The sequence below is a fragment of the Falco peregrinus genome, chromosome 2, assembly GCF_023634155.1.
Source record: "Falco peregrinus isolate bFalPer1 chromosome 2, bFalPer1.pri, whole genome shotgun sequence".
Taxonomy (NCBI): Eukaryota; Metazoa; Chordata; class Aves; order Falconiformes; family Falconidae; genus Falco; species Falco peregrinus.
The window spans coordinates 71636763-71657328 of NC_073722.1; the positions used below are offsets into that span (position 1 = coordinate 71636763).

Sequence of the window (20566 nt, forward strand, 5' to 3'; positions counted from 1 at the left end):
TTCTCTGCTGGCTGCCTTTCTCACTTCCCATAACTTGATTAAATTGTGCTATTCAGTACACCTAGCTAAAATTGGCTGGTTTTCTCACTTCCTTGAGTAGTTCCTCCTTCTGCTCAATGTTATATGAGCCAGTAACTTAGTATTTTGCTGCCAGTGTGGCTGACACCAAAAGTAGCTGCTTCATTTTATTGTCCTGCAATAACTCTGTATACAGAGTAAATGTAGCTTCAGCTTCCAGTGGGAGCACTTGTTCGCTGGGAAGAGTCTGCCATAGACCGTTTTATTAGCTGTGCTTTGGGAGTACTAAAACAGAGGCAGTAGGAGGAAGAAAAACCATGTCCTTTCCCATTGGTATCAAGCTCCTGTAAGAAAGAATAGGCAGTAACTACTCGTTACCCCATTACTTTTTTTTCTCCCTAGTTCTTGGGAAGGGACTAGGTACTGTTTGTATTTCTACAGACATCCTCAGTAAGAACTTGCTGCTTCGGCAACAGAACTGCCCCTTCTCACTTCTTCATGCTGCACAGACTGACCCTGAAAAGAGTAGTGTTGGCATATTTTTCTGTATGGGCAAAACTTTTTTAGCAGAAGGTTCTTTTAGTTAAAATAGGTGTTCCTTAATCCCCTTACTTTGATTTCTGAACGCTTGAGAAGGGCAACGAAGCTGGTGAAGGGTCTGGAGCACAAGTCTTACGAGGAGCAGCTGAGGGAACTGGGGTGGTTTAGTCTGTAGGGAGGAGGCTCAGGGGGGACCTTATTGCTCTTTACAGCTGCCTGAAAGGAGGGTGTAGCAAGGTGGGGGTAGGTCTCTTCTCCCAAATAAGAAGCAACAGAACAAGAGGAAACAGCCTCAGGTTGTGCCAGAGGAGGTTTAGATTGGATATTAGGAAAAACTTCACGCATTGGGTGGTCAAGCATTGGAACAGGCTGCCCAGGGAGATGGTGAAATCACTGTCCTTGGAAGTCTTTAAAAACACTTAGATGTGCTGAGGGACATGCTTTAGTAATGGACTTGGCAGTCCTTGGTTAATGATCGGACTTGATCTGAAAGGTCTTTTCCAACCTAAATGATTCTATGATTCATCTGAAACATGGACTTCACCCAGGTGGAGGGCCAGTTTCCCCAGCTTACTGACCTGAGAGCAGGAAATATTTTTTGATGTGCTTTAGTTTGATGCAGGTAACTCATAGCACTGAGTGGAAGAGGAAGGGGTTTTTAAAAAGCAATATGGTAATCAAAGTTAGGGTGATTGTCTTACTACTTTCCAGACTAACTCTGTGGAGCTGAGAGAGGGTGTTTGGGAGACATTGCACTGATTGCCTCTCTTCTGTCTCTCTCCTAGGAAGATGTTATTAATACTCAGTGTGGCTACGATGCAAGGCAAAAACCAGTAAGCGTGGTTTTTTTTTTTTTTTTAATGTGGTATATTAAGGATCTGAATCCTTCTTGCAAGAGCAGGTTCTTCTGCTGATGGGATAGTTGAATATAATTGTCTGTTTTCTTCCCTCTTCTCCTTGGCAGGAAGTTGATCAGCAGATTGTTATCTACACTAAAGGCTGCGTCCCTCAGTTTGAGAAATGGTTGCAGGACAATCTTACCATAGTTGCCGGTATATTCATTGGGATAGCATTACTGCAGGTAAACATCACGTTCACTGCAATGAGTTATACAGAAGAATCCATAAATACAAGGGCGGGAACTGTATATGAGAAATTGAAATACGCTGTCAGCTGCACTTAGAAGTATAACACCCATAGGTTTTAGTGATGGGAGCTAAATGCATGAGGCTTTCTCTGTGTTGAGTATTTAATTTCTATCTGGAGGGATGCATTTTTTCTTTTCAACTATCTGAAGGTCAGAATTAACACTCTGTTAAACAGATTAGGTAGAGATTTTTAAGCCTGTACAGACCTACTGTTTCTGATGGCACTTAAATGGACAGCAAAAAGCTTTTACAGTTGCTTTTGTGAAGAAAGTCTAGAACTGCTCGATTTCCCAGAATCCAGTGCACTATAAAAATACTGGGGTTACATAAGATTTTCGATATTCTTCCTTCTTCCAACACTTACTGTTAATTTGATTTCTAACTTTCTGATGCTTGTTTTCATATCAAAGTTCTATATAACCTAAGGAGTTTGCCTGTGTGGAAAGAGTTGTCTGATGCTCCAAATGAATAAACTGTTGTCTCTTCCAGATATTTGGGATATGCTTAGCCCAGAATTTGGTTAGTGACATTGAGGCTGTCAGAGCCAGCTGGTAAAACTGCTGAAGTAACCACAGCAAGACACTGGACAACCGAAACCCTCTGAAACCTCCAGTGTGTCACTCCGACACCAAGCTGTATGGACATGGGTGACAGGGAAGCCTTCTCTCCCAAGTAGTCTCAAGTCTAAGTTCCTGACATTGCAGTGAACTGGTGTTTCTTTGGGGTGGGGGAGAGAAGAGTGGGCTATTTAAAATCTGCTGCTCACTGACATTTTTTTTCTTTAAAACCACAAGTTTGAAAGCTGTTGAGCTGTGAATCTCTACTGTATTCTTGATCCTGAGTTACAAGTGGACACTTTTTTTAAATTGGTGTATTCAGTGGGACAGAGTTGCATCATTGTAGTCTGTGGATATGCTGTTTATTCTTCGTGTCATGAGCTCTGTGATAGCTGCCAAATATTCCTGAGATGGTCTCTCTCCTCACCACTCCCTAAAGGAACAATCTTCTTGTTTTCACAGCTAAACATAGCTACAGACCTAAACCCATCAAGCAGGAAGCAACTTTCTATGCATCTATTGTACAGTAAAAGAAATTGTTTTTAAAACAAGGGAAAATATTTTTTACGCAAGCTTCCAACTGTCTCCCTGTGGTACTTTGAGGTTGGAATCAGCAAGCTCAACAGGGAAAACTGCCTAATTTTATCAACATCTTTCTTCATTCTCCACCCTTGTATGAAGGGAAAGGAGTTTTGTATTTGACAAACAAGGGTTATTGAGCGTTTGGTTGCTGCCATACCTTAGAACATCAGTCTCTTAAGGCAAGGATGGGATATAACTGTATAAATGTATGAAAGCAGTGTGGATGTTGGGTCCAAGTGAATAATATTATTCAAAGAATGAAATATATATTAACTTAAAAATCAAAACATATATATGTGATACGGCTAAATCGTTTTTCTCTGGAATTTGGTGTAACCTAATGTATTTAGGGATCTCACTAATATTAGTGCTTTGATATTCTTGTGCAAAACTTCTTTTAAGATAATTCCTTGGTCTGTTCCTAGCTGAGGCTTTGGTCGGTCTTTTTTTTTTTTTTCTTCTTTTTACTTGCATGAACTGTGGAGTTAAGAATCTGTGACACTCCAGTGCTTCAAATCTGTGCATATGTTTTAATACAGTCTAATCCAAACTTATTTATTGGTAAATGCATGTGATTATGGAAAGATCATATCCCATTCCCTTGGAAGTTGGAGAGAACAGCTTTTGCCAGATTAAATGCTTACTTCCAGTGAACAAATCCTTGCTATGGAGATATGTCTCTCTTTGTTGCTCTAAATGCAACAAAAAGCTTTCTTGAAGCAATGGAATACAAGTTTTAAAATAGAAGCGCTTATTAGAATCAGCCAAGACAGACTCTTTTGAATTGTACAAAAGAGTAGAATTTGGAACAAAGCACAAATAGTGGAAGAAGAATTAGATCAGACTCCATCCAACTTAGAGTTTTTGATTCATTCTTCTTCACTAATAATAGTGAACTTACAAACCTGACCGTGGCTTGGGTAATTTTATTGCACTTTGTGTAAATTTAGCTTGTTCTATGACCCTTCTCAGTATCTGCAGTACCAGTCCTGAAAGCTGTGAGGTCTTGGCTCCTGCTTTGGTCAGACAGTGGCAAAGGGTGTGTAGCACCTCTTTGTAGCAGCATAGCATCTTTCTGAGATGAATTTCCTAAAATGAAGTATGTGGAGTAGGAGAGATGAATGCATTGCTTTCAAAGCTTCCTTGCTCCAGGGGATTGGTAGAAGGCTGGTCTGATGACTTACTAAGGTCCTTTTAGTCCTATGACTCTTAAACACGTGGAGTATATGTACCCTTGCACATTTTGCCTTTCTGTGCTTTAGTTGGCTATGGGGTTTTTTTTCCCCTCATCTGAAGGCTGGCGGTAGGCACACACTGGTGCTCTGCAGTTGCCTCAGTCCTGTTGTCCTCCTGTCTTTGAGCATTGCCTCATGGTCTTCTGGTTAACTCCCACTGACTGGCTCTGAATCAGGCAGCCTCCATATCCTTTGGTATCTGCTGTTAAAGGCCAGCCACAACTCAGAGTAATTTATTTTTTTTAAAGCCTTTGAAAGCAATTATAATTCACTGTCCTTAATAAAGTTGGTTCCACCTCACCACAGTGTTATGTTTTTCTTAGCCACTCCTTAACTTGAGGAGCTACTGGTGTTTGTTTCCCCCCAAAAGGACACACTGTTTTGCCTGATAGCAACAGGACAGACAGATCATCAGGACCAGTGTTGCTGCACTGAGACAAAATGGTGTGGGGAGAAATCAGGAAACCATGGTTGAGCAAGTAAACACTTCACCCCAGGGCCTTGATTGTGACCCAGTGCTTTGGTTTGGAGAAAAAGAAAGAAAAGGCTACATTACAGAAGCATTCCATGTTGCCACTGATCTTGAATACTGCTGTTGCTGCTGTGGGCTTCTGAAGACAACTTCATTCTTCTACTTCAATTTCTCCAGTTGTACTGTATTTGCCTTCTGTCTTGTCATGCTGTGGTCTGAGTTCCAGTCTGCTGGATGTGGTGTTGACAGTGTCAGAGTGATAGGAAGGTAAATGCTCTGAGGTGAGCAATTCTTGTTCTCACTAGCACATGTACACGCAAATGTGCAACACTTCTGCTGAGTCCCAGAATGACTGACTGTTCTTACAAAAACCACTAAATAACTTATTTTTCTAGAGCTTGTCTTTATTATTGCAGATGCGGATGCTCCCTGCTTCCCTGCTCCCAAGAGATGCTCTTATTTTGCTCATTTTTGCAGTTGTTTGATGGATGCATACTGAATGTTTAGGATAGTTGTCTATATTGCACATTTAAATCCCATATATTTTGTCTACAGATTGGGTAAGGTGTCCTAGAAATACCCCATCAGCAGCTACTCAGCAGCTTAGGTATCCAGTTTGGAAAGCTTGTGGGAGGCCTTGGAAATCAATCTATTATTGTCCGAGCCTGCCAAAGGCAAGCAAGCTTTCTTCCAGAAAACTTTGTGAAAACTTCAGGTGAGCCGCAACTAAAGCACAACCGCCGGCTACATGGGCTCATTTTCTAAAGCAATAAGATGTGGTAGGTGGTCTGACTTCTTGGCAGTTTCTAGCTAGCCTAGGTGTGAGTTCAGAGGTCGCTCATAATTATCTTTAATGTGCAGTAGGTGTTCAGAAATTTGTTGTCAGGCTTATGGCCCTTATGGGATGGTGGCATTGCTAACGATAACTTTGGTAACTTCAGCAGTCGCCTGGGGTTTAGAGCAGTTTCCAGATTCCCCACTGAGCCCTTGCCAAAGGCCAGCGCAGTCCTTGCTCCTCTGCTTTCTAAACACTCTCTATATTCACAGGCCTTTCTGCTGTCTGATATCCTTCCTTTTTTTTTTTTTTTTTTAATAGCCTAATAGACAAACGTTTGCTTTGTCTCTGTGTGATTACTTCAGCAGCAGTAGGATCTCTTTGCTTCAAAATCCGTAATTTTGATTGTGCCCCTTAGAGTCTGGAGCTGTGGAGATGCTTGCTCAAGTGTGTACCGTGTCTGTCCTGAAAGCCGCCTTCTCTCGCCTTTGAGACGCTAATTGTAGCTCTAGTGTGTAAATAGTGTTTGCAATGTAAATAGCAGCATGCAGATTAAATGATTCTTGCACATGACTGCTGTTCACCTTGGAAGTGTCTGTTACCGCCCTGCAAGGCACCCCAGTGGGAGTGGTGCTGGCCAGCCGCGGCCCGGGGGGAGGCCTGAGTGGCCATTCGGGCCCTGGCCAGGAGTAGGGCATCCCTTGCCTTCCCCCCTTGCCACTGGGCTTTAGAACAGTGCCAGCCAGTCAGACGGAGGGTCGGTGTCAGCACCCCTGGCAGTTACGAGAGGTTGCCGTCACTTGTGGCGGGACTAAATATGGTGCTATGAGAACAGTCCTGGACGTTAATCTGTTTTTACTACTTTAGAGATGCCCTTGGTAAAATTGATTCTGATTAACAACGTTGGTTACAAGAGAAACTCTCGTGAATTTTTCATTCTGTTTGCCTTGCTGTGTGTGACTTTTGGATGCATTGGAATGGCAGTTCTGCAAATCCCTGGCAGGGAGATTAGTTCTCAATAGGTGTCAGGCACCGCTGAAGGTTCCAGTTCCTCCCTCCCATTTTTGTTTTCTCTTTGGATTTTTTTTCAGATATCTGCAACTGGTCATGAAACTGTCTAAAGCAAACAGACTAAACCTGCCCTGTTGGATCTATTTGCTACCAAAATGTACCACATGGTGGGGGGGACATGACACACCCCACAAAAAAAAGATCTGTCTCACTTAACATGCAGCATAGAAATAAGTGTGGTGACTACTAGTGTGCACCAGGCAGCGCTGCTAGCTGTCTTTTGTGTTTTGGCAATATATGTGCTAATAAAAAGCTCCATCCATATGTGTGTTCATGTTCATGCTGTGTACATAGTAGAGATGGACCTGATACTACCTTGAGCTCTAGGGAGATTGGGATTTGGGTTTTTTGACTCAGACCTGTCTCGGACATGTATATTCCAGATCAGTTCCAACTGAATCTCTCTGGTTCATCCTGAGGTGTACAGCAAGATGTCAATATTTACCCTTTGTGTATCATTCCTTTTTTATACGAATGTATTCTCTGGTGTTCCTTTTTTTTTTATCAGATGTAAAATTGATTGTAAAAGCCAACTACACTTACTGATGGAAAGTATTGCTATAACAGAACTGCATGCCCAATAGAGTTTGACTTGAGCTTTAGCTTTCTGGTTTTGGACTGGTTACCTTCAGTCTAGGAGAAAAGCATAGATCAGGTGCATAATGTATTACTTGTCATCTTTAGCATTAGACTGTGGTATTGTATCACATGCTGATCTCAATGGATGTAACTGGAGTCTACTTAGGAAGTTAATGCAACTTCCTGGTAGTTCTTTTTAAGCTATTGAAAGTGGTCTTGATCATGCTACTTGTGTTCTTGGGTTTTGTTTTTTTAATAGAGGCATTTTTTAGGAATGTTTTAATACACTTATGGACAATACAATAGTTTTAATAGTTGTGCAGTATTCTGTATTTACTTGAAGTAAATCATTTTATATGCAATTTGTTAGATAATTACAATTTTATAAATAAAATTGTGTGAAATATTATGTTGTGAATGTGTACTCTTGATGTAGTATGTAAAATTAACAGGACAAAGGTACATTCATGCAAAATTCCCTAGGAGAATACCCTATGCCTGCCCTCCCAGAAACTAATAGAGGAAATAAATTCCCAAGTCTCTTATATACAGTGTAGAATATTGTGTTCTAATTAAGTTGCAAACCACATTATCACACTGCCAGTGGCTGCCCTTAAATGAATAAGCTAATATGTGAAGGGCACATCCCCAGGAGGTAATCCCATACCTACTGTCAACTGTTGTTGAAGTCTCTGGCTAACGAACGTGCTCTGCTTCTTTCTGACAGGTTGTTGGTGTTCCTCAGACTGCTGTGGCTGCTGCTTAGTACAACTGTTGGAGCTCTCCTCATCATCATTTTAGTGACCCTGAACTGTTCAGAAGCTGTTGCTTTGCAGGGAGTAGTACAAAGGGGGTTTGTCACAACAATTAAACTTTTGTAAAGGGAGGTGAGAATTTATCTTTTCTAGGTGCAACACATCCTTAAACAGAAGTAGTGAAAGCTGGCTTATTTTATTGTGCAGATAAACATGGGTAATGGTGTCTTGTGCTTGCTTAGACAGAGGAGAAAGCCCAGGATTTTAGTATTTAAAAAATACTGAGAGCAAGCTAGTGCAATTCAATACCTCAAACCTATAGTTTTCTCCACAAAACACCACCGTGACTGATTTAGGAAGCATGTCTTAATCTGCAAATTGAAGTCCAATGCCTTTTGCTTAATATACATTTTTAGAATGTATGGAAATGACTTGGCAAAATAAGAATACAAATATTGAGGCCCGGGGGCAGGGGCAGGGAAGAGAAGAACAAAATTCATCCAAAAAGAAGCAAAGTCAGGGACGTTGCTCTAAATCTTTATAACATGCAATAGATGGGACACACTTGTATAAGCTATTTTCGTGATGGAGGGAGAGACTAGGAGTGGCTACCTGAATTCTGTCTAACTCTTAACAGACTTGCACACTGTTCCTTGAAGTTGTGGCTGGTTACCATTTCTAGGACTTCTGAAACAAATTACCTTTTCTGGTTTTATGGTGTCATTTGAGCAATGGGTCCTCTGGATCCAAGGCCCTTATTGTTGGGGTTTGTGCCTTACCCAAAGGAAACTTCTTCTTGTATTTCCACACTGTGAAATGTCAAAACATGTAGGCTTTTAATCTTCGTGGTTGGTGTGATGCAAGGTCTTGCAAAATTCGTACAGATGCAGCCAAACCTAACACACCAGGCAGGTACCACCTGCTCTGTGCGGTGTGGCAGCAGTGATCATTTTAGTTTGGTGTACTGTGGCAGCAGACAAATGAAAAGGCCTGATGTGTCCTGCCTCACCATCAGAGAAATAGCCCGAGCAACAGATGTCAAGCTTTGCTTAAATGTCATCTATCCACTAAAAATCTAATCAGAACCATTGTCAGCAATTTCAATTCAGTTGACTTCAAGTAAGTAGTGAAATGCAAACAATAGTAACGTCCTTAGATCCCATTTCTTTTATTAAAAGAGGCTCAGAAGATAAATGATTTACCAGCTACATAGAAATGACCTGCAGGCTGTAGCAAGCCTCCGAACAGCACAGCATTTGTGAGGGTGGATACAGTCTCTTCAATTACTTTCTTCTACTGCAACGTACGCCTATCTTTGCCCTGCTGCAGATGTTCCTTCTGTGTATAGGCTTAGCACAGATTTTATCTAGAGATGTAAGCGACTTGATACTCCATCCAGGGAAATCATCTGAAAGTAGGTTATCAGTGTTGGCCTTTGTGCTTGCTGTGGCAGTGGTATCCTTACTAAAAATTCAGTGATAAGGATATGGCTAATGCTTAACCTCAGGTCCAGTTTAACAACTAGGTGAATGGGAATTTCATTGGTGTCAAAACTTTGTTGGTTACGATCAGCTTGTGTGAGCATTTGCAGTTTACACTGTTGTCAAAAGGAGTAGTCTCTTTCTAGAACCAGGTAAGTCATTGATAACTCTTCTCAAATGTATTTTGGGATCTGTGTAAATTAATGGAAATTATTTCTATGCCTGAGAACACTTGGGCTCACATGGGTCCACTATGAACTGTGGCTGTAAACATACTGGTCACGTTCAGCAGTGCAGAGGTTCTGTGTTTCCTGGAGCCTGGTGGCATGGGGTTCTGGTCGATGTTCACAGCTCTACACTCTGTCAGTGGCTTTATTGCGCTATTACTAGCAAATGTCTTTTGAATGCTATTTTTTTTTAAAATAAGAGGCTGTTGTACAGTTCAGCATTAGAGTTTTTTCCTGTGTTTCTGGTGCTGGATTAAATGGGCATGGAATCTCTGCTGTTAATACTCCTGTAGCATCTGCTGAGTTTTGGTACAGTCTCAAAGCTAAAACTGAGTATTTGAGGCAAGTTTCTCTTCATACCCAGCGTGTTTACATAGTCCCTTTCCCATCACAACCAGCATCTTCTGATCATAGTGTCTATAGGATAGCCAGTGGTTTCATGGAGCTGGGAAGTGAATTCGAGAGGGTCAAAAGCAGTGTTTTTGCAACCATGTGGTAGGCCTGGCCTCTGGGTTTGCTGCCTCTGCTGATAAAAAAAGGAGCCTGATACTTCCAAGGCTGGCACTTCAGCACTGGGAGCGCTGTATTCACATTGAAATGTTACAGATCTTACGATCTTTGTGCATTGTGGGCTTGATCAAGCTAGACAGTGTATCGCACAGTCAAAACTGACATGTGCTGGCTTGCTGGAAACTGCTATCCCAACTGCTCCTGGTTTTGTCAAAGAGTTGTCTGCTGGTTTGCTTGCTGGCATGTTACAAACCTACTAAGAGCAGTTGTGAGAGAAGATGCTTAAACTGGCAGCTTCCCGACTCCTTTACCTAGGAAAGAAGAAAAAAGAACTCTTGCACGCTGCACTTCTCAGTGGGGTTCTGTTGAAAATTTGCTGCAAGATATGCCTTTAAAAATTAATCTACAAAAAAACCCCAGCAAACAAAACCCCAATCCCAGGCAAGCCCAAGAGCACTCATACCCACATGGCCTTATGGGATAAGGACTGTATTAGTGTATTCCTGTTAAAACACCTTATTGTTAAACCACACAGTGCCTCTGTGTGAGCACACGCAGTGAAAGTGGTTGGAATAGTTTCCTTTTGTGTTTGCTCAACTGAAAGGCAGTGATTGCATTGGGGCCAGAGCCAGGAACGAAAAGGGCTCCTTGCCAGTGCATGGTGGTGCAGTCGCGGCTTCAGCATGTTATTACAAAAAAGGATAAACCACAGGATAAAGTGAGAGCACTGAATTTTTTATTTGTTATCTCTAGGTACCGCAAGTTTGACATTAATAGGCAAGACCAGTGAATGAGCAGCAGTACATTGCATTCAAACCTGAATCTCCAAAGCACCAAAAATGGAGCTAGATTTACTACTTAATCCTATAGTCAGCACACTAGTCTGGACTTGCTGCAACTTGTATTGTCCCTAATTTAGTAGTACATTGTTATGCAGTTAGGGGGCGTGAGGAAAGAGTCATTGTGTAGTACCACTTCTACATCATCATAGGACTACAACATGCACATTCTACTATGTGGCCCAAGCAACAAGAATACAAGTAGAACAGTTACGGGTGGAGACAGGTTCATGTTAACACCACCTATGAATTTGTAGAAACCTTTTTGGACGGGTACCTACAGCAGTTCATCGATTCGTGTGGGAACATTACACGCATGCACAAGTGATACAGTGGAAAACATAGCAGGAGCGGCAGCAGGACGGAGGACAAAGGTGAAATCTGTGATGGGATGCGTTGGAAACAAGACCTTCCTCAGCTTTCTACGGCAAGTCTCTGCTCTGTTAGCGAGGCCTGCTGGGCAACAGTTTTGTTCTCATGGCTGCGGAGTTTTGATACGACTTCTAGAAACGCCATGCTCTGCACTTCCTTTTGGAGAGGTTCTGGAAAAAGAAATAGTAAAAGAAATGGTGCTTTGTATGAGAGAGGCAAAGGAACAGAAAAGCTTGGCACATGTGAGAAACTTTCCTACTGAACCCTGCACACACATAAGCACACAAATGTGTGTGTACACATAACCTTTTTGTTTACTACTTTGAATCTCTTTTGAGGATGGAAAGAAAGCTCTCCAGGGCCTGGGGCATGCAGAGACTCCACAGATTTCAGGTAGAGATGAATGATGAAGCTGGTGCATAGCAGTATAGAAAAACCCACCTGGACTGCCTTCCAAAACAGAGGTTTAGGAAGTGTTTTTAGTGAAATTTTTTTTCTGCTTTGTTACAACTAGCCTGATGAAGTGAGCTTGCCTTGAAAGGTCCACTAGGTCATCTGTCTGCATCGGATCAGCTCTGGTTGGTTGTGTGGGGGTGTGAAGTGGGTGAGATGGTTCTTTAATGGATGTGTCACCACTTGGTCACTGTTAGCTGTCCATTTACAGTTCAGCTCTGAAGTTAAAGCAAATACAACACATGGTGTGTTGCCCAATGCTGTGCATAGGTATGCAGCGCTTATGTTTTACTCAGACACTTTCATGATTGCAATCCTGGATTGTGCTGTACTTTGTATTAATAAGTACAGGTTGGGAACAACCTATAAAATTGAACAATTTAAGAAAAAAAAAGTTTTCTTGAAGCCCTGTACTCTAGACATCTCACAGCTGAGATCTAAAGCAGCTGGTTTTGTTTTATGCTCTGTTCCGACCACCTTAGTGAATTCCCACTCAGCAACAAATACTATATATTTTTGCTTCCCAGGTGCTGCCGGGGGGCTAATCCCTGAGCTTCCAAAGAGAAATCCCAACCATCTGTTTCAGAGAGCTATGCTGTATGCTGTGCACATTTACTTTTTTCTAATAGAAAACTCTGACATTTGTTTCCCTTCCTACCTATTTTCTTGTTCACACGTTTTCAGTTTTCTTGCAGTTTAACCCATACCATGTAAGAGCTGGGAACTCTCACACTGCTGTGCACCTGGGAACTTCTTTATAGCGAGCACCACCAGTGAAGCTGTTGGGGTGCTTATGCTGTGTAAGCACTTGCTGCTCTCTTTCTCCTTCCTGCATCATGTTTAAGCAGGTGTTAAGAGAACTGAATTTCAGGAATTTGCTGTGCTTTACAGTGGCTGAATAGTTCTGCTTAACATCCAGGTTCCTGTGAGCCTGGAGATGGTCACACACAGAAATGACTGTGCCAGCTATGAATGCTCTGCTTTTGCTGATTCTCTATATTACATGTTTCCATTTTCCATTGTCCTCATTTTTCCCTCTTTCCATCTATTCACTCAGTTGCAAGAGCAACTTCCAGATGGAAAAGATCACATATAAATATATATCTATTTACTGCTTAGCACACAGCTGTTGGCAATATCAAATTCAATGCGATGCCCTGTAACAAAAGATAGTAACAGCAAGCAGTCACTGGAGAATTAATGAAACCAGTGCAACCACTTCTAGTCTTTATGGAACTATACTGTGGTCAATTACTTTCAAATGACTACACAGGTCTGTTTACAGTAAAATATGGAAACATGTAAATATAATGTCTCACTCTGTGGAGACAGTGGTGAAAATAAGTTAGAGGCAACAGAGCCAGGAGAGAGATGTATTTTCACGTGTAAAAAGCTGACTTGGATCTTTGATCCTGCCCCCCACTGGTTAAAAAAAAAAAAAAGTTAATACCAGGGTTGTTCAGTTGTTACTCTCATGTACTCACTGATTTTACATGGGTCTGTTCATCAGGAAGCAGGGCTGAACACTGGGTCAGCCAAGCGCTGAGCCTTACCTTTACAGCTGCGTATTGCATGAACATGCTCTCTGTTCCCTGTGAGCCTGGGAGGGGGCTCCTGACTAGGCAAAGCTTCTAGTACGGTGGCAGACGGAACTCTGCCAGTTGGATAACCCTAAAAAAACACCCTAAGACAAAACTGCTACTTACTTTGGTGGAATAGAGAGACAGGTATTTGACTTTAAGTAACTGTTAATCCAAATGTCAGGCAGAATTTCTGAGGATGATTATTTTGGTTGGAAGCAGTGGGAATAAGCACAAGAACATCACAGTGAGGCTGAGGGGGAACCTCTCTAGAAAGGCTTCTGCTCTAAAATGGATGGATAATCCCAAGCACAAAATGGCGCAAGAAGGTTGTGAGTAACAACTGAATTATTTCTTAACATTACAGTGAATGCCTACTGGGGGCTGAAGCTCATTAGCAAATTTTAAGTGCAATCTTTGTACACTGAGATGTATATAGTGCTCTAAAAAATATTTGTTCCTTTAAGGTGGCAGTTAATACAGCATTCACGCACATGGATTTACAGGTCACCAGAGTTACAGTAGGCATGCTAAACTAAGAAAAAAAAAAAAAAAGGCAGCTTGGTGTACAGACACAGCGCACACTTAGCTATGATAATTTTTAATAACAATTGAATTGTTGTAAACTCATCTCTGGAGAACCTTCAGATGTTTTACAGTTGGCAAGTCATGTGCAGACAGGCTCTGAGTTTCTACTTTTCTGTACTTAATCCAGTTCTATGTCATCTTAGTTGTTTGTAAATTTTGAAACCTTTAGGGAATGAAATTTGTTTTCTTTCCATAGAGTAAATACTTCTTAAAGAACTGAATGAAAGAAACATAGCCCCTTCTTGAAACCTCAGCTGGAAATCAAATTTCCCCATGACACCTAGCTCATTTGTGTTTTGTTGTGGTTTTGTGTTTTGTGGTGGTGGTGGTTTTTGGTTTTGTGGGTTTTTGTTTTTTTTTTTTTTGTTGTTGTTGCCCACACACAGGTGGGAAGTTGCAATATCAAACCATAGCCTGCTACACCATCTTTCAAACAGTCTGACCTCTAGCAGAGGGTTAGCTCAGGAGAGTTTACAGTACTCAGCACTGACATGTGTTGGAGCGTGTCCTGCTCATCTTTCAAAGCAACCATGAACAGTTGCACCTGGTGGGCTGAGCATGTGAGGGCTGCAGAGGGAAGGACTCCTCCTAGTGAGGTGTGAGGATCCCTCCTAAATCAGGATTATAGCCTATGTGCTGTGCTAAGTACTTGTTTGTGTGCACATGTCCCTGCAAATATTACCTGTATTTGTATTGGCTTCCTACCATTTTTGCAGGAACTTAAAACTACAAGTGACAAGGCTCCTTGCAAAATTCCACCAAATCTTACTTGACTAAATTGACCAATCTAAAAAACCATCACATCAATTATTGGGAACTTGCAGGTGAAAAGAAAGTTCTTGTTATCTGCATGTTTGCAAAGACAGCCTGATACTGTACAGTTTTAAATGCCTTTCATTTCTCTCCGGTCAATTAAATTTTGAGCTAGCTGCATTCCAAAGAAGAGTCTAATTTCTGCAGTTAACATCCAGAACTGAGTTTTCTTGAAACTATATATATGCTGTAAATAAAGCATTATAGTAAATTGAACTCTTCTGTGTACGTTTGTTGTGAACACAGAACCAGTCTCGGAGTGTGTTTGCATATGCTCTGTGTTTAGGCTAAAAGAAAGATCTAAGTTTAAATACATAAATCTCCTGGGAAAGCAGCCTCTCCTGAATACTCACCAGATCCTATAAGGGCACAGATCAGCACCATGGAGTTGTATTTTATTTCTGGAGCACTCCTGTCGTCTGAGAGCAGTCTGTGTAGAATCTGAACAAGCTGAGCATTTTCAAGATCCTTTTCAGCAGTGACTGAAACACAAGTGAAAATTTATAAATCTGGAAGTGCTGCTTGCTTTGATGCTTCTGTGCTAGCTATTTATTTCACAGTAGTGAAAGTGGTGCTATGGTACATAGCTTATTGGCATAAACCTGAAGCACTTATTAGAAGGTATGATGATAGGAATCGCAGCTCTTGCTACAGAAATGTAAAATTAGCCTAACTGCTTGAAAGGACAATGACAGAATAATGATAAAATCCAATCTTAAATGTGCATTGAGCTAACAGAAGAGCCATCAGCCTTTCTAGCTATTTAGGCTAACACAGCATATTTCAGCTTTCAAGACTTCCATTGCCTGAATTTGCTTTTGGAACAGATGGTGAATTCCCGATTCCGTGGTAGAGGGAGCTCGGAGCCCATTATAAAGGCTGTGAAAAACTTCAAGATCAGAGTGTGAGTTACTTCCTCAGTAGCTTTCTAAGAAACATTATGTACTGAATTTGGGGCTTGAAACCTTTAAATGTCTGAAGACAAGACAAAGAAGGGTTAGATGATTCATGTCAATAGGAACATTTTTCCTTTTAATTAAAACAATTCCCTGATGCATTGATTTGGAAGTTGAACACAGCATTCCTGTAGGATGAGATGGCAAGAGCTGAAATCATGAGCAAAAATATGTAATATTTCTTGTTCCTTAGTTAAGAAGCAAGCAGACAGGATAAATAAAACCTCTGTTGGGCATTTACCTTTTTGTTTGGTAAGCTGAGGTACTACAAAGGCAGGTCAAGACATGTAATCATCTCTGCCTTCATATGGCAACTCTTGTACCTGTTTCTGTGGAACTTAATAATAAAGACATTTCAGGGGCAGTATCCACCTCTTGTGTGTATTCTGTAGCTCTTACTAATTAGGTAAGTGAAAGCCCTCTCAAAAGGGGATTAACCATTCCAGTGTAGGAGTGTGGTCAGGTCATACATACAGTCTCCACTCTAAAGCATGACTCTTAACTGTTGGCCTTCAGGGTTTTACCCAGAATCTGAAAGTTATGTTGAAGGGCCTTCCTAGATCATATGATCACCTACCAGAATGGTGCAGCAGATGCTGCTTTACCAGCAAACTCCAGTTTTCTGCATAACCTTACTGCCTGCCTATGTCTGCATGAACTGCTGTGTGCTTATGTGCTACTGAAAGGCAGGTGGGAGGCTGCCCTGCACTGCAAAAGGAACTTGCGCAGTGCTCTCTCTATGACGTCTCTTGGCAGACTGGGAAGAAAACAGGTAGTTAACCACTGGGATACTCACCTAATTCTAAAGCCGCTATTAATGCCAGCGCAACGAGAGCTTCATTTTGCATTATTACGTGTTCACTGGTTGCCATGGTTACTAAATGCTTGATGCCACCACTTTGTACAATGGTCCTAATAACATCCTAAAATAAATAACATAGAAATGAGAAAATTCTGCATTGCATACAAACTGTATTAAATAATTAAATTGTCATGGATGCTACGTCATCTTTGGGTAAGGATACTCGTTGGCGCTATGCACATATAATCACTTTATACATGAACATACACGCATGTGAGCCTATAAATTGTCTGCTATTACTCTGCAATTATAAGATACAACCTGTTAAACCATGCCAGTTAACCCCATGACTAAGTTAAGATGCACAACTAACTCGGGTTATACTGTGTAACTCAAGTTCTCATGGCGTGCCATGAATTGCCTAACAGTGAGTCTACTCTCTCTTATGTTTGAACTCAGCTGGCGTTCAAGGATGTGTATTTTTCCCTTATGTTGTGATGTTCAGAGCAGCTTATCAAAAGCACCCAACAAACCATGTATTTGGGATAAGGAGACACAAGAACATAGTTTTAATCAAGTTACAAAATCATCTCTCTCCATGAATTTTTAGTTTCTTCAAAACGTTCAGAGAGGTGAGATCACCAATACTACACCTTACTACGTAACAGAAATGCTGTACTTGAAAAAAAATTTAGAAACAGGCAGGAAAATGACCAGCATTCTCTTGAAGTATTGTAGAATTTTCCTTCAAATACAAAGCAGGTTAGGAAAGGATAGTTATGGGATACCAATGTATTGGTTTCTGTTCTAAAGCCAGCAATTAAAATGAACTGTTGCCCAGTATGTAGGAAATGAAAAAACTGACTGGGTTAAATGGCTTTAAAGCAGTTTAAAAATACACAGCTGGGATTCTGTTTTCACATCTACAACTTGATCCAATTTACATATGTGACAAAGGATGAATAGAGATTTCTGGTGTCTGCAGGCCTTTGATTACTTGATAATTACTGTTTCAAAAGTGAGTTTGCACCTGATGTTTTCACCATCATATGTCCCAAAACTACTTGCAAGATGTTTACCTGAAAACCAGGTAACTTGGCATGCCCAAGGGAAACTGTTCCAGGAAACGTGGTTTGTTTTTTATTGTTTTTTATTTGTTCTGTGGGTGCACAAAGTTTTGAAATAATAGTTCTTGAAATAAGAATCTGATTTAAATTTTTAATCAGTGTTGAATTTCCATTTAAAGCACACATCTCTTTCCAACTCCAGCCACAAGCCAAAACTCATTAACTGATACATGTGTTCAGAATGATTTATGTTCTAGTGCTCGCATAGGCTATGTGGTGACATTCTTTATGCAAGGAAACAGCCACAATATAATCATAATCCTTGAAAACTGAAATAGTTAGATAATCATACTGAAGATGTTAATGGCACAAGTCACAGCCTAATGACTCAAGCATTTCATATTTAAAATCTGTTTCTTTCCTGAATGACATGATGTGCACAAACATGTAAGTATTTTTATGGTTTTCCTTACTTGCAATGATGTATTTTATTATTTGTGATTTTCTGGTGGAACTCCAAAGTAGTTTTGAGACTTCATGGAATAATCTGGGAACTGCTAATTGAATTGGTGTGAAGTTTTGGCTATATAAGCCTTGCGGATCAATCAGTACCTTTGACATCAAGGTTTTTTGTTTTGTAGGTGAACATCACCCTCGAAAAGGCAGTACCAAACAGATAGAAGAGGTGACAGCAGTCAGGTTTGGTGCTAGTGTGGCTTACCTCACAATGACCTACTCCATTTTTTTTAGAATGAGACATAAGTTTTCCAAACTAATGTTGCCTTTGTAAACATTACCCCAAACACTTTAAAATTAAAAACCAAATTCAGATCTGATCTGCTGTAAAGAACCATACAGTTGTACTCATATTCAAGCCTAGAGGGCAGTAAAAGCATTAAAAACAAACCACCCTCTCAGCCTTGTTTTCCCATTTCAGTTATATTTCCTCTATGAGTACATAAACTACATGAAAGTTCAGCTGTGATAACTGTTAACTTCTGTATTAATATTGATTTGATGCCATCAATAGTGTCTCTGTATTAAGAACTGAATTCTGTTTTGCTGTAGAAAGTATTGATAAAAACTCACAGGTGTGGCAGTGTATGCCATAAACATGCACCTCAGGGACTCTATGTGTGGGGTGTAGAAAAAATAAGAACTCAGAAAAAATGAAACCTGATCAGTTTTTGCGGCTGAACATAAAAATGGAGAATGGGTATGAGAAAGAGACAGTAGTATTAGAAATCAGCAATGCTTTAAATGTCTGTAAAGCCTGTTGATTTGCTTTTGGAGAGGCTCAATAGATCAGGTCCGCAATATGTTTTTCACTTCGTAAATGCCATGCATGAATGAAGAGGTCACTGTTAAAAGTCTGAGTTCTCCAAACCACCCTTGCTATTTAAGCTCAGTCATGCAGCCTGTGTTCACATCAGTGAAGTCTGAGCCTGAAATAGCTTGTTTCTAGAGGAGATGCTTTTGTCCCTTCTAAGGCTGTGTTCTGCCTAATACTCTCCTGAGCAAGGAGGTGGACTTGAGCTGCTATGTAAAGGTTGATGAGGAGGTGATCCCAGAGACAGAATTCCTGCTCCACAGTTTCTCTTAGCGTCATACCTTTTGCCATGTACAAGCAAACTTCTGTTAGAATTCAGAATAAATGATCATTTGTAATGACCCACTAGAATCTTAAAACTCTGAAGTATGTAACAATTGAGTGCAGCGATTTTTCATATATAGCATCATTAAAAATGTAGAAAATATGGCATGCTGAACTTCTACAGGATACAATACAAATAAAAATGAGTCATGACTTAGCCACGTCAATCCTAACAGTGTTCCTTCAACTGCCCTGCCACTCTGAAATTGCATTGCCTTGCTTTTGTTGTCTTTTTAACTACGTAGTTCCAATGAGCATTTAAACCTGTTGCTTGTGTCTGACTGGCGTGTCCCAGAGGTGGAGGAGATGTAACCCATGAATTAATCAACCTGGCTCTCTAGAAGGATTACATACTGAAGGGCTTGGCTATCAATACCAAGTGCAGAGGTAACTCTTAGTTCTTACAAGCTTTTTCACCACTAACTTACTTTCGATTTGCTGTGTCGTATAAGTGCAGAAAGTAGTCTGTTGGACTCTCCCATCACACCTGCGTGATCCTTGGCTTCACACCACTCCACCAATCGTTCCACCAGTTTTACATTTTTGCCCAGCTGTTCAGCTGCTTCTGCTACATGATGCCGGAGCCAACAACACAACAAAAAAGTAGTCACTTTTTAAAGCAAGTGCTAGAAAAATAAGCTGCAAGTTACTAACTAGAAGGAGTTAGTAGAACTTCACTAGCTTGCACTGACAGTGGGAGAAGTCTAGGTTTCATGGAAGCAAGTAAAGCCAGTCAAAATGAAAACAAAATACAGGAAAACTTCATAATCCAGTTTTTAAAAACAACTTACCAGCCAGCTAATGAGGCATGTGCATTGATTAAGAGTAGGGAAAATACAGGTGATGTCACAGCCCCAGATGAGCTAGCTCAAAATTTTAAAACCAGGAGGGACTGCTGCTAGAAGGGAGCACTGTGGTCAGTTAGATTTGGTTTTATAGACTGTAAGTCACATACAATCTTTCGATGAATTTCTATATCACATCTAATAGCTTTGCTAGAACTAGAATGGATCTTTTGAAAGAACCTGCAGGGCTGGGTCAAAAATAAATACTTGGCTAGCTTCTCTCATACTTTGAGATTTTAGTAGACCTCTGATTTTATAAATCCTCATCCAGGAACAAGCTGTTAAACTAAAAGGTGCTTGTTCATTTTGAAACTGCAGTTTATCAATTAACAAGTGCATTAGTCTGTTCCAAGGAGCTAGGTACAGCCAGGAAATGCAGTAAGTGAACAGCCAAACAGGAGTGGTAGCTTAAAATACGCCTCAATACATACTCGTAATGTGACAGTGTAGGAGAGTTCTGAAGCACAGAAGTAAATAAGCATTCTACACCTATTCTGAGGGTCCCTAGCAGTCAATTTAGGAGTTCTGAAAAAAACCCAACCCACATTCTTCTTCCTTTGTGTATGCATTAGATTTATTCCAACACTTCAGGAATAAAGTTTTAAAAAACCTTTTGCTTCTCTCTTGTAAGAATCTTGGCAGCATAT

The 20566-nt window shown here is 40.7% G+C and overlaps 2 protein-coding genes across 13 annotated transcripts in view; one reads left to right on the forward strand and one right to left on the reverse strand.

The window, feature by feature from the left end:
- TSPAN5 (tetraspanin 5) overlaps window positions 1–7384 on the forward strand; it is an 88687-nt gene extending 81303 nt beyond the window's left edge. For both annotated transcript variants that reach the window (XM_005232531.4, XM_055797287.1), the window contains 3 exons: window positions 1344–1391; window positions 1523–1639; window positions 2196–7384. In XM_005232531.4, coding sequence (XP_005232588.1) covers window positions 1344–1391; window positions 1523–1639; window positions 2196–2261 — 231 coding nt within the window. In that variant the 3' untranslated portion in view covers window positions 2262–7384. The remainder of the gene's footprint in view (window positions 1–1343; window positions 1392–1522; window positions 1640–2195) is intronic.
- Window positions 7385–10664: 3280 nt separating this feature from the next.
- RAP1GDS1 (Rap1 GTPase-GDP dissociation stimulator 1) overlaps window positions 10665–20566 on the reverse strand; it is a 101091-nt gene continuing 91189 nt past the window's right edge. For all 11 annotated transcript variants that reach the window (XM_055797280.1, XM_055797284.1, XM_055797278.1 and 8 more), the window contains 4 exons: window positions 19503–19642; window positions 16348–16474; window positions 14949–15077; window positions 10665–11331 (listed from right to left, as the gene is read on the reverse strand). In XM_055797280.1, the coding sequence (XP_055653255.1) occupies window positions 11204–11331; window positions 14949–15077; window positions 16348–16474; window positions 19503–19642 (524 nt within the window). In that variant the 3' untranslated portion in view covers window positions 10665–11203. The remainder of the gene's footprint in view (window positions 11332–14948; window positions 15078–16347; window positions 16475–19502; window positions 19643–20566) is intronic.